The 14,277-nt window shown below is 56.4% G+C and overlaps 1 protein-coding gene across 1 annotated transcript in view; it reads left to right on the forward strand.

The window, feature by feature from the left end:
• Positions 1-3,078: 3,078 nt before the first annotated feature.
• Positions 3,079-14,277, forward strand: part of SLC29A3 (solute carrier family 29 member 3) — a 44,243-nt gene continuing 33,044 nt past the window's right edge. Inside the window, exons 1-2 of the mRNA XM_023240528.2 lie at positions 3,079-3,211; positions 6,226-6,524. Of these exons, the coding sequence (XP_023096296.1) occupies position 3,211; positions 6,226-6,524 (300 nt within the window). The 5' untranslated portion in view covers positions 3,079-3,210. The remainder of the gene's footprint in view (positions 3,212-6,225; positions 6,525-14,277) is intronic.

The raw sequence follows: 14,277 nt of genomic DNA on the forward strand, positions 1-14,277 counted from the left end.
TATTGAAGCCAAGTGGCCCCAGCCTCCAGTCCGTTGCCCTGACTTTGATCACCATGGTCACCCCTCTAACCCCCCTCCCCCCCGGGACCCGTTCTCCTCGTCTGCAAACCCTTATGGAAGGCTGTGGCCTGCAGGGCGATGTGCAAATGTCCATTCTGGCTTTTGTGACCATCCCAGCCCGGGCCCAGCCTCTCTCACGGCCTCACAGCCCTCCCTCCATGGACATGTTGCTGCTCTGCCCTCTGCCTTTGTTCAGCCTTCTGCTCCTTCTGGAAGGTCCTCCCTGCTCTCCTCAATGGGCCACAAGCGTCCTATAGATTCAGTTCCAAGGTCCCCTCTTCTGAGAAACCCTTTGTAGAGGCTACTTTTAGGCAACCGGCTTGGGCAAGGTAAAAGGGCCCACGGTGACCACCCAAACAGGCTCCTTAGAGAACCCAAGGGGGCTTGTACCAAAGAAGGAAAATTCCATACATTCCCACACCTCCTCACTCTCTCCCCCTAACTACAGCTCCTCCCCCACCACTGCCTCCAGACCGACAGGCCCTCCTTTGTTCCCTTGCAGTGTATTCTGTAAATTTCTATCTCCTTTGTTCTGCCTTGGGCCAATCCTTTCACTACCCCGACACCAGCCCACCCGATCCACCCTTCTCCCTCCATCCCACCTCCCACCCCACCTGCCTCCAGACCCTTGGGAAAGGCACATGATGGACCCGCAAACAGGTGCCAACTTTAGAGTCAGACACACCTGGGGGGCAAACACAGGCCCCACCGTCCTGTGACCTCGGGCCAGCTACTTAACCTTGCAACCTTGGACCTGCACCCTGTGAAATTGGGCTCACGAGGATGCAAGGCTTCAGCGAACGTGGACGGGTGCCCAGTCCTTGCTGACTCCGGTCACCGGCCCGCCGCTGACCCCGCTGCACCAGGCACGTCCCTGCAGGGCTCCCAGTGTCCTCTGCGCTCCCTGGCCTGTCTCCCCTGCGGAGGGTGGGAGCTCCTCCAACAGGAGAGCCCAGCCCTTTGTACCTTTGGGCCTCTGCACGATTCTTGCCCTCGATACTTCTGACACCCAATGTGGGGGGCGGGGGCGGGGGGCGGTTCCCCACCAACAAACCGATTCTCCAACTCTCCAGACACCGTGGGGTGTCCTGCAATTCACTTCAGTTCTGACACTAACTACCTGGAGCTGGCATCAGTCCCGGAAGACTGTCCCCACTTGAGACACGAGTCGCAAGCATGGGGTGCCCAGGGCACCCAAGCTTCTGTCTGACTTGGCTGTTGGCTACAAAGTCAGGGGTTCCTATGACACCCATCCCTTCAGTTTCCGGAATTTGCTAGAATGGCTTACGGAACTCAAGAAAACACTATCACTGGCTTATCGTAAAGGATGCAGATGAACAGGGTCCCAGGTCCCAAATGAAGGAGCTTCTGTCCCCATGGAGTTAGGGTGCACAACCCTTCCAGCAAGTAGATGTGTTTGCCAACCCAGAAGCTCTCCGAACTCTGTCACTGAGGGGTTTCTATGGAGGCATACCGGCATGATTAATTAACTCATCGGCCATTGTGGTTAAGTCAATCTCCAGCCCCTCTTCTCTGCAGAGGTGGGGCGTGGTGTTCAAAGTCCCAACCTCTTGATTTCACACTTGCTTCCTTCGGCACAACCAGCCCCCATCCCGAAGCTATCTTGGGGCCCAGTAGGAGTCACTTGATTAGCATAAACCCTGGTGTGACTGAAAGGGGCTTGTTATAAACAAAAACCGCTCCTCTCACCCGTATTACCCAGGAAATTCCAAGAATTTCGGAAGCTCTCACGTCGGGAACTGGGACAGACCTATGTTAAATAACAAAATTCAACCAAGTAAATTTGAGAATCTAATTGGCTTTATTAAATGATCCATGGGGCCGGGAAGCAATCCATCTAGCAAGGAGAGAGGCACTCAGGAAAGTTGTACATAATGGAAGGTTTTTATAGACGGAGGGTGGGGGTGAGAACGTTATTAGCAAAACAAAGTAAATAAATAAAGATTGTCTCAGAGAAGGTTGTTTGCCAGGGGAAAAGCAAGAGCCTTATCATGCGGATTACCTTACGTTTCTTTGAGGGAGGGGAATGGGGAGGACCCTCGGTGACAGATTCATTGGGGCTGACGGAAAGAAGTATTTCCTGACTGACCAGTTAAGGCCACCTTTCTGGAGGGGAGATTGAAACTGCGCTGAGTTTGGGGATTAAGCTCCGGTTTGGGAACTCAGTCTAAATGGCCATCTGGGACCTGTGGCTTTCTTTTCTTATATCACGATATCACAGGTCCCCATTGCAGGGCCTGGCACGCAGTAGGCCTATTGAATGAAGGGAAGCACGGTGTTCTGAGTCTCACCTTGCCCCAAGGGCACCTAGCACTGAGCTCACCCTGTGCCTTGGGGGGCATCCATCACAGGCCCGCAGGGGCTTTAGAACCGCGGCTGCATCTTGGTTTCCCCCTCAGGCATGTGAGGGGTTAGGACACAGTGGAGGTAAGGGGCGTGGCAGAGAGAGAGGGTACGTCTGGTAAAGGTGGCCCCCTCGGCCTGTCACTCAGACACAAATGTCTGGGGGCTGGTGGGAGGGCCTGGCAGACGATCCTGAGCACCGTGTGCCCTCCAGCCCAGCCACCCCTCTGCCTCAGCCAGACAAGGAGTCTCCGGAAGGCGGTGACAAGGCAAAGCGCCATGGCGCTGGCCTGGCATACAGAAGGCCGGACACCATGCGCAAAAGCTGGGTGGCTGGGCCAGCAGAGGGATCAGGGAGGAGTGAGGCGCTGCAGTTAGAGGGGGCGCCCTCTGCGGGAGTCTGGGGGCAAGGTGGAGCTCTTCTGGGTCCCGGGGTGCAGGCTTTGGAGACGATCGGGTCCCCGGGTCCGGCTCTCGCGGGGGGGGGGGGCGGGGAAGGAGCGCGCAGGGCCCCCGCGAGCTCCGGGGCCAGCACCGGCGGTGCACCCGGCGGCCGGCGCCTCGCTTTGTCCGCCCGTGCAATGGGCGCGTAGCCGCAGCCCGGCGCCGGCGCGCGGGGGCCGGCCCAGGACAAAGGGAGAAGAGGGTTTGCAAACCGGGAAGCGCCGGCGTCAGCGGGCCGGGGCGGGGCCGGGAGGCGGAGCTCGGCCTGCGGCCCCGCCGAGCCCCCAGTCGCAGTGGCCGCGGCGGCCGGGGAGGCAGCGGCGGCGGCGGCGCGGCGGCGACAGTAAGTGCGGGCCGGAGGTCGGGCGCGGGCCTGGCATCCGACCAGCTCTTCAGGCTCCCGGCGGTCCCCTGGGGCTCGCGCTTCGGCGGCCTCCCCGCACGAGCCCTCCCGGGGACTGCTCCACGGGAGAGACCTCAGGGCCTCCGTCCCAGCCCCGGCCCCTCCTCTTGGGCGCCTGTCGCTGTCTCCCACCCCATCGTCCCTTCTCTTCCTTCTTGCTCCCCTCGCCCTCAATTTCCCCCTTTCCGGGTCGCTATCCTCTTTCTCTCGCCGCGCCCCATTCTCTGCCCTCCTCTTTCTCCTCCTCGTGGATTTCCTGAGACCGGACCTCACCACCTGGGGGGCCCGGGTATGGACACATCAGCCCAAAGTATCCAGAAGGTGGCTGACGCTCAGTTCCAACTGGGGAGTCTGAGGCTGGAGGTGTCCACAACCCCAAAGCCCATTCTGCCACGGCCTCTGGGCGGCGCCCTGTGTTCCCCAGCAATGTTTTCCCATCGGTTAGCACCAGCTCCCCTGCCCCCGTTTCTCAGGCGGGGAAATCGAGGCCCGAAGGGGAGATTGACTTAGCCACAGTCAGAAACCGGGTCGGAACCGGCAGCCACTTCCAGATGGTGGCCTGCAGCGGCCCCAGGCACCACCCACTTCTGCTTCTTGGTGCAGGCGCTGCCCCTACCCCCACATCCCCCAGGAAGGGAGCAGGGCCAACCCCGGCCGGCTCCTGCAGGTGCCTGAGGGGCACACGCCAGGCCACAGCCCGCCCGTGCTGACGATACCACGGCTCTTCCTTCGGTTTCTTTTTCTTTCTTTTTAATCCAAAAGCCAGCAGCTAGCTTTTATGAACCGTAATAAGACTTTGCTCACTCCAATGCCCTGGCCTGTGACCCAGGTCGGAGAAAATTTCTGGCTCCTTCTTCAGAAGCTCAGTCAAGGCTGAATGGTCCCGGACAAATAAATGCCTGGAGATGAGAGTGGGCTGGAGTGACCCCACCGTTGGCCCCCGCACCCGCCCCTGTAGCTGGAGCATCTGGAAGGAACCACTTGCCCTTATGTCTGTTGTCCTACAAGGGTCATCATTTTTACATTTTTCCACACTAATATAGAAATTTGTGTGTGTCTGCACATGCCTGTGTGCCCACCCTGGTTAGTGTGTTAGTGCTGGGCTCCCTGTGGATCAAGGCTAGGAAGGGCTCTGCTCAACCAGGGGAGTTGAAAATAGAGCTGCTGCCTTGGAGGCTTAGGTATGTGGCCACCTCTTGCCTGCCGCTCCGGGGTACAAGCTACCCCGGAAAGAGAGAATATCCTGGCCACGCAAAATCCATTCATTCAGCAAACATTGCTGAGGGTGCCCTGCACCCTCTTTGCCTCTGCTCACAGCTCCCTGGCCGTGAGGCCTTCTAGAAGGAGATCTGGACTTGGAGCCAGCAGACGTGGGTTCACACTGCCAGCCAGCCTCCTCTCCCGCCCGGGCCTCAGTCTGCTTGGCTGTGCGACCTCTCTCTTGCCATTTGGGGGGCTGTGTGACCTCGGGCACATGACGGAACCTTTCCGAGACTCTCTCTTCCTCTGGGAAATGAGTCTCAGCGTAGTGCCTATCACGCTGGGCTGTTGTCAGGCTCAAGTTCGGGCCTTTGGTCGGCATTGCGTGAGTACCGGGTTGCGTGTTAACTCTTGGCGATTCTTACTGCTCGAATGTGGGACAAATCAAGGCCTCGTTCTCCGCCCCTGAAAAAAGGAGGCAGTAATTCCTGTCCTGACTTCCAAGGAATGTTGTGTGGCCCTCCTGAAATAGCAGAGAAGGCTCTGTGCCTGCGGGACGGGGTGTTCCCCTGTCCCCAGGGAAGAAAGGCTCTACTTGGCCTGGCTTGATGCTGTGACTTAAGGCTCAGCCTCTTAATGGGAGGCGAGCTGCGCTGCGTTGATTTCTTGATGTATTGGGTGACGGAGGGGGAGGGGAGCTGCTACGGGAGACACTACAGTGTCCCATCGTCAGCTCTTTGGAAGTACTGCCATTTATCAAGCTGCTGCCATGTCCTAGGTGCTATATAGAGCATAGAAGCGGGCATACGACTTTTCAGCCGGATCCAGCAGCCAGCCAGCCAGGTGACAAGCCCACGGTGGCGGGGAAGACGCTGACGTTTGTGTAAGAGCTGCTCCCACGGTCCAGGCACTGACAGCCAGCTGCGGTTGTATAACCATCATAAGAAGGCCTCCCTCGGTTTGCAGACGGGGAAATCGAGGCTCCGAAGCATGGCCACTTGCCCAAGGTCATGTCGGCGATGGTTCCTAGCAGAAATTTCGGTTCGTCTTAGGTGCTATCGCAGATTGGGAGTGGCCGTCTCCCGGTGGGATGTGAGGGACAGAGGTGGGGGCCGGGGCAGGAACTGCCAACCCAGCCTTGGCCGTGGACCTGGTGTGTGACCTTCCACTCTTCGGACCTCTAGCTCCCACAAATTAAATGAGCGAGTGGACTGTTAGATCTCTTAGACACCATGGATTTTTGGTGGTGGTTGTTTTTTTAATGCTATTTACTTTGAATGTCTTTGCTTCTATTTATGGTTTTATTTCTGAACACATAATACATTCATGTCGTTCGAAATTCCAAAGGCACACAAGAGTAGGGAGTGAAGATCCCTCCCTCCCCATCGCCCCCAGCCTCCCGCCTCAGACGTAGCCACTCTTTGAAATTTCTTGTGTGTCCTTCCAGAGGACGTACATACGTATGTGTATATATTCTCCTCCCCACGCAGCCCAGCCCTGCTTTCTGGCTTATTTGCTACCTGTGTTGGCCTGCGTGGGAGTCGGGGGCGGGGGGCGGGGGGGTGATCCTTTGGTCGCTTACCGTTCCGATATCTTGTCTTTCTCCCTGATCCTTTAAACGTGAAGCTCTCTAACCGTGCTTTGGTGACCCAGGGTGGGGGCGTGGTCAGCTTGTAGGACAGGTGCGTCCCTAGCTGTGCCCAGGCTAAGCTTCTGATCACCTGCCCTGTCTCCGTTTCCCTCTCCTCCAATAGTGGCCATGATCTCAGAGGATGACTTTCACCACAGTGCAAACGCCACCTACAGACCTGCAGGCAGCAATCTCCGAGCTGACCAGGAAGCACTCCTTGAGAAGCTGCTAGACCGCCCGCTGCCCGGCCTGCAGAGGCCCAAGGACCGCTTCAACGGTACCTACATCATCTTCTTCAGCTTGGGCATTGGTGGCCTACTGCCATGGAACTTCTTTGTCACTGCCAAGGAGTACTGGCTATTCAAACTCCGCAACTGCTCCAGCCCAACCGCAGGGGAGGAAGCCACGGGTTCGGACATCTTGGTAAGGAAGTGTTCATCCCGGGAGCGGGTGGGGGCGGTGGGAGCAAACAGCCTGGTCGGGGCGAAGGGCAGCTTTGCTTGGGTTTCCAGGATGCTGAGAATATGGATGCAAGCCAGGGAGTTGTGTGGAGTACAGTAGAAAGGCTTTAATCCCGAGACATGCTTTGCGTTGTGTGTGAGGCCTCATGCTTCATGTGGTGGGGAAAATGGAAATAGATAAGACACGATGGCAGCCCTCAGACTGCTTACTGTTTCACTCGGGCGGAAGACACGAACGGTGATTCTGTGCAGTGTCACAGGGTGAACCCAAGAATCCAGAGTTCGTGACTCCGGGGATTGGAAAAGGTGGCTCTAATAGCATTAAGGTCAGCTGTCACAGAAAGTTCCAAAAAAGCAGTGCTAAAACAAGCTGGAAGGTAATTTTTCTCTCGTGTTCAAGTCTGGAGGGGCCAGCCCAACGCGGGTATGATGTTCCGTGGGGTCAGAAATTTTGTTGCTCTGTCAGGTATAGCTTCCATATTAAGGATCACCTCACAGTCCAAGATGGCTGTCGGAGCTCCAGCCATTACAGCAAGAGGAGGAAGAGAGGCATAAGCACATTCCTGGAAGTCACACTCATTGCTTCTGCTTACATTGCATTGGTCAGAACTGAGTCACATGAGCACCTGCGCTGCAAAGGAGGCTGGGAAATGTAGCCTTTAAATGTTGTCATTATCCCAGAGAACCGTGTGCCCGGATAAGCTGAGAGGTGGTACGGTTAAAGGCGATGGGGGGAAACGAAGACTAGAGGATAAGTCCTTGTCACCAGGGGAGAGATGGCTGTGACTCAGAGCAGGTGGATAAGAAGGGAGAGGAACTTTCAGGTGGGAGAAAAAAACCTGAGCAGAGGCAGGATGGGGGAAAGTTCTGGTGTGTGAGGGGCAGTAAAGCACCGAGCGTTACTCGATGTGGGGTGCACCTAAGAGAAAAACGAGGCTTGAGGTCATTGCCCGGGCCCCGAAGTCCTTGCTCAGGCCTTGAATGCCAAGGTGAGGAGTGGACATTGTGTTTAGTCGGCAGTGGCACCACGCCCCCTCCCACCATCGGGGCCCTTCACTGTGTGGTATGACTTTTCCCTCGGGCAGGGGCAGTGTTGAAGAAATTATTCTGCCACTTGTTAAAACGGTAAGGAAGGCTCCACTAAGGGAGAGAGGTCGCGCTCAACTCTAGATACTACAAGGACGTGTGGGGATTTATAGCCAAGGAGGAGGGTGAGGGCTCAGTGGATGAAAAATTAGTATGAAGAGCCCTCAAGGGCAGGGGGATTCTTGCTAAAGGCAGGCCAAGGGCCTGTCCACCAGGGGTGGGGGATGTGGAGCTTGCTCCTATATCCAGGGCGATCAGATATCAAGGGTGGGGTCTTCTCGAGAAATTGACTTAGCAGGATTCTTGCTAGGACTGGGCTGGGCCAAGGTCAAGGCCTAGTGGAGAAGAGGACTCAGAGGTTTGGTTAATCTTTATCTGGAGCCTCGGTGCCCACAGCCGATCTAGGCTGGTGTCTGCTCACTCCTGAAAGCTCACGGGTGGGGAAGGTGGGGCATCTCTGAAAGCCTGCTAGATTGGGGGTTGCCAGTTGCCTCTCTCCTCCAGGAGACAAGAAGAGGGAACGCTAGCAGACCGGAGCCATACCCCTCAACTGGCCCAGGCAGTGGCTCACCACCCCCTTTTCTGAAAGCACTTTTGAAATCCCTGACCTAACCCTGAAGAACTTTCCCCAGTCTTGTAGGGATAAATCTGACTCATTGACTGGAGCAGCCCTGTTGCCTGTCTCAGGGACTCTACGTGGCTCCACGTTGGAATCACCCAGGGAGTTTTAAAAAAATTCCCAGTCTGCGGCGCCTGGGCGGCTCAGTCGGTTGAGCGTCCGACTTCAGCTCAGGTCATGATCTCACGGTCCATGAGTTCGAGCCCCGCGTCGGGCTCTGTGCTGACAGTGCGGAGCCCGGAGCCCGCTTCGGATTCTGTGTCTCCCTCTCTCTCTGCTCTTCCCCTGCTCACGTGCTGTCTCTCTCTCAAAAATAAGCAAAGATTAAAAAAATTAAAAAAAAAAATCCCAGTCTGAGCCCCACCCCAGAGATTCTGATCAAATTAGGCTGAGGTGGGGAATGGACAGGGTTATTTTAAGACTTCACGCCCTCTCCCCTGGCCCCAGCCCCTTGATTCTGACCCCCTGCCAATGCCTGTTCCTATTGACTGAGGAATTTGTGGACACCCCCAGAGCCAGAGCAGTGTGGTGTAGACCCATTTCCACAGCTGAAGGGATGTCATGGGAAAGTAGTCTAGTAGTTTATTTTTATTTATTTTTTATTTTTTTATGAAATTTATTGTCAGATTGGTTTCCATACAACACCCAGTGCTCATCCCAGCAGGTGCCCTCCTCCGTGCCCATCACCCCCCCTCCCACCCCCCCATAAACCCTCAGTTTGTTCTCAGTCTTTAAGAGTCTCTTATGGTTTGCCTCCCTCCTTCTCTGTACCTTTTTTTCCCCCCTTCCCCTCCCCCATGGTCTTCCATTCAGTTTCTCAGGATCCACAAGGGAGTGAAAACATATGCTCTCTGTCTTTCTCTGTATGACTTATTTCACTTAGCGTAACACCTTCCGGTTCCTTCCACGTTGCCACAAAAGGCCCTATTTCATTCTTTCTCGTTGCCACGTCGTATTCCATTGTGTATCTAAACCACACTTGCTTTATCCATTCGTCAGTTGATGGACATTTAGGCTCTTTCCATCATTTTAGTCTAGTAGTTTAGAGCCTCCTACTCAAGGTGTGGTCCCCGGATCGGGCATCACCTGGAAGCTTGTCAGTGAGGCAGGCCCCTGCCCCAGACCAGCTGAGTCAGGAGCTGCACGCTAACAAGCCCCCCGGGTTCCTGAGGGGCGCAGTAGAGTTTGGGAAACACTGCCTGGGGCCTGGCTTCTGGAAGCAGACTGTAGGGGTTCACACCCTGCCTTTGTTTGTGCCTGGCTCTCTGGCCCCCGTGCTGCCTCATCTCCCTGGTATGTGACAGGAGGATGCTACTATGACCACCTTCTTAGGGTCCTTACGAGGATTAAGTAAATTAGGACGCGTACAAAGCCCTGAGCACAGGCTCGGAGAAGCTACCCCTCTAAGTTGCTGTATAAACATTATTATCGTTATTATCACTCGGGGGCTGGGGCCCACACTTCTAAGCTGCGTGTGGCCCTGGTGTATTTCCAGACGTCTGGCTTGGCTGGGGTGCTTTATGATCCGCTTTTATGGACCAGTGACTCAAGCATCCCGGTTTCTGCCAGCCTCGGTAAATTACCCAGCCCACTTGGGCTTCGTCCAGAAGATCCCCGTCTGTCTGGGCCAGCACCCGGCCATGGCAGCCCCCAGGGCTAGACGGAGCGTGCACCTGTTCTGTCCAGCACCCCCCCCCTTCCCCCCACCCCCGGCCCCGGGAGCAGGCTGCCCGGGGCAGGAGAGGAAGCACAGGCCGGTGTCTGGGAGAGGGGCCTCGCGCAGTGGACTTGTGCCGCGAACCGCTCTCGCTGTAAGGCGGTCCCTTCCCAGCTGCAGGCACTTAGCATTCCAGGCCCTGCTACGATGCTTTATTGCCTCTTTCCAAGCGTTGGCAGGTGCAGATGTAGTATCTGCGGCTGCCCGGAGCTCCTGGCTCTTGGCATCACAGATGAGAGACCTGTCACCCCTCGATTCATGGGCCGGGTTTGGGAAGCGAGCATGCTGGGGCGTCTCTGCATCTCGCAGGCCGTTTTTCTTTGCCTAATTCCTCGTTCCTGCCACCCACCTCCCCAGTTCTTTCCCGCTCTCTTCCCGATTTCCCTGCAAGAAGGGGCTGGCCGGCTCTGGCACCTGAGGGCCACTTTGGGCCAAGGAGGGGGAGAGTCAGATGGGTCTGTCTCCAGCCGCCACCTGCAACTCCATAAGCTGTGGGTCTGGGTGTTGGGTTTTTTTCTGTACTTTCCTTTTAATATTTCCCAGGGATGGATACCATTGGATGGGGAGTTGGGCTTAGTCGGTTGTTTGCACAGAGCCCCTCCCCTCCGGTTTATGTCACTTTCAAGGTCACCTCCCGTCCCAGGCTCATTCCCTTCTGCCTAGAACAGTTTGGGGGATGATTTAGAAAGCGTCCTGCTCACCCGCCCCCTTGTCTCTAGTCCCCGGAATAAGAACTTTGAATAAAACCCACCACAGGCCTTTGGGCCCAGAGCCCAGAGCCCAGAAAATTACAGCATAAACAAGGAAGAATTTCTCTGAAAAGGTTGTGCCGCAGGGCACCACGGTGGCCACCGTCTTCTGTCTTCTGTCTTCTGAGCCCGACTCTGGGCCCCCTGAGCTAGCAGGGGTGTTCAACTCGCCTCTCGTTAATTCTGTTTCTTCAGACAAAAGCCAGGCCCAGAGAGGTTCAGTAACCTGCCTCAAATCACATAGCGAGGAAGGGCTGTAGAGAATGTCACGGAGAATTGAGATGAACACATGATTGCAAACTTGGTCAGGCTCAGAGAGTGGCGTAGAGGGGACTCTCCCGGAGACAGGACCACCCCGCACCCTGACTCCACCAGATGGAGAGCCTGCCCTTGGTCCGGCCTCCTTTTCCACCCTGGGAGAACAGGTGCCTCAGCAGAATCCAGCCCCTGGATTCTGGACCCACCTTCCAAGCTGTCGGCATCCCCGATCCCTTCCCCACCCCCGCCCTCCTGGCTCTGGGGTTTGTAAGCCATCCCTGATCCTGCGGGGCATTCCTAGCCCTCCACTGGCCTCTCCTGCAAGCCTGTCTGGGCTGCCCCTGGGCCAGGGAGGGTAAGCCAGACACGCCCCTCTTCCTGTCCCCAAGAGGAGGGGGACTGCACCTTCTCCTGGTCGTTCCCTGCCACGAGCCCTGCGTGGCCGCCTCCTCACACACTCTTCTTATGTGCCTCGGCCTGTCCAGGGCTCCTCTCCGAGGGGACTGCAGGACACAGCCAGGTCATTGGCGGGGGGGGGGGGGGGGGGGGGCAACCTACAGTCTGCCTTGATGTCAGAAGGGCTGGGTCCCCAGCCTGGCAATCTGCTGCTGCCCCATCCAACCCGTAACTGGAGGGAGCCCCAGTAGCCCAGTGTACCCCCATCAGGTGCTTACCCCATGACTCACTATGTTGAGTGTCTGGGGGGGGGGGGCAGGGCACTGCTCAGCACGTTTGCCGGCCTCAACTCATTTAACCCTGCAGCACCTCCACGAGGCAGGGCTGTCATGATCCATGATGAGAGTGCCCGCTTCACAGATGGGCACGCCTCCCCCACTGAGCTGTGAGCTCGTTGGGGACGGTGAATGCAGCTCTCTTACCATACATCCCGGTGCCCTCGGCCGGCACGGTGCCCAGCACGTCGTAGCAACAATAAAAATTTGTTGCGTTACTTTTTGTATGGTTGGGGAGGGGAGCCCCATCACCCCAATCCAAGATAGGGATGGCCTGGGTCTACAAGGACCAGAAGAAGATCCGGGAGTCACAGTGGCCACCACGAAAGTAGTCCTTTCACGGGCGTTGCCACGGACATGAAGCAAGACCCTGACGTAGGGAAGGGACACAGGTTGGTCTAGTTCAGCAGTTGGGGGTCTAGGACATCCCCTCATTTATAGCACCCTCACCCTGGCCCAGCCCCTCAGGACACCCCCCCCCCCCCAAAGCAGCAGAGCGTGACTTGGAAGCTATTCCTACGAATAAGGACAGACATCTCAATCCAGAGAGGTGGGGTTAAAGGAACCAGGGTAACTGGTTTGGAGGAGAGTAAACTGGAGGACAGTTATCAGAGGGGTCTTGGCAAAGACCTGCTGACTTTATAAAACCCCTGCTATGAAGCCCATGCCTATCCGCCTTTGGACCAACTATCTTTATCTGTGGGATAACCTGGTGAGTGAGGGACTGTGCTCCCCAGTTTCCTAACGGAGTAACTGAGGCTCCCTGGCCCATGGTCATCTGCTAGCGAGTGATAGAACTGGGTTCTGGAGCAGTCCAGAGGTGAGCAGGGCCTGTGCTGCTAACCAGCGTGCTCTCTGGTCTCTCCATCTACCCTGGTGGAATAGACTAGAATCCCGTGGCGAGCTTTTAAAGCCTACCTGCCTGCCCCAACCACCCATCCAATTCTGGTGTAATCGAAGGAGGGGCCTGGGCACGAGCATTGTTAAGTTCTCCAGGTGAGACCAATATACAGCCACATGACCCCAGTGAACCGTTACCATGGGGGGGGGGCGGTAAGGAGGAGCTGTTCTCTGTCCCCACCAGAGCACCCACCAGGCTACATGATGAGAGTTCTCTGGAAGAACTTGCTCCCGGACAGGTCATCAGAGCTCCCCTCGGCTGCCGGCTTTGGGCCCCCTGTGCACACAGACCCCGGCAGCATCTACACAGTGTTCGAGATACCACCCAGAGGGAAGCGCTCCCCAGGAGCCCAGCCACTGTGCTGAGGGTCCTGGTTCGTTCAGTAATTTCGCAGCATTTGTTAAACACCCTGCTGTGTGCCAGAGGCTTTATTTTCATTGTCCCTTTTGGTCCTTCCTACAGCCCCAAGGGATAGGGATTATACCCATTTTACAGAGCAGGAAACCAAGGCTCAAAAAACCAAGGGAGTCTGTGCTCACTAAGCACGAACTAAGTGACAACTGGGACTCCAGCTGGGCTGCCGGAACCCATGCCGTCCATGGTCCTAACCCTGTCCTCCCTACCAGCGTTTGCAAGTGCTTTCAGACGGCTTTTGACCACAGTGCACATTTCACTGGGCAGGACTTGTGTCTGTGACAGGGACAGTAGCATCCACTCGAGAACAATCTCTGGTCAGAGTTGGCAAAGAGGAGCCAGTGATTGTCAGTGATGATCTTATAAGTAAGTGGCTACAAGCCACCTAGGCTGAGGACGGAGAGCTGCCTTTGGATTTAACCTCGCGTGGGACCCTCTGCGGCCTTGGGGAGCAGTGCCGAGGGGGAGGGACAGAATCTGGACCCCAGGCTGTGAGCCAGAGGACACAAGAGGAACACTGGAGGCAGCAAACGTGGAGAATTGTCTCTCGGAGTTTTGCTTTCAAAGCTCTCATTCTAGGGGCGCCTGGGTGGCTCAGTCGGTTGAGTGGCCGACTTCGGCCCAGGTCATGATCTCGCGGTTGATGAGTTCGAGCCCGGAGCCGGGCTCTGTGCTGACAGCTGGGAGCCTGGAGCCTGCTTCGGATTCTGTGCCTCTCTCTGCCCCTCCCCCGCTCATGCTCTGTCTCTGTCTGGAAAACAAAATAAACATTAAAAAACAAAACAAAACAAAAAACCAAAGCTCTCATTCTAGAGGAGTGAGGCAGGAGTTCCAGGAAAGTGTGGTCAAGGAGGGTATGGATTTCCTGGTTTGGTTTTATTTTTTTTTTTTTAATTTTTTTTTTCAACGTTTATTTATTTTTGGGACAGAGAGAGACAGAGCATGAACGGGGGAGGGGCAGAGAGAGAGAGAGGGAGACACAGAATCGGAAACAGGCTCCAGGCTCCGAGCCATCAGCCCAGAGCCCGACGCGGGGCTCGAACTCCCGGACCGCGAGATCGTGACCTGGCTGAAGTCGGATGCTCAACCGACTGCGCCACCCAGGCGCCCCTGGTTTTATTTTTAACTCAGGAGAAAGAGCAGCCACTTTGTGTGCTCATGCAAGTGGCCCAGGAGAGAGGGGAAGGCCGGTGCTGAGGAAGAGGAGGACGCACGGTGAGCAAGGTCCATGAGCGGAGGG

Source organism: Felis catus, chromosome D2, assembly GCF_018350175.1.
Source record: "Felis catus isolate Fca126 chromosome D2, F.catus_Fca126_mat1.0, whole genome shotgun sequence".
Taxonomy (NCBI): Eukaryota; Metazoa; Chordata; class Mammalia; order Carnivora; family Felidae; genus Felis; species Felis catus.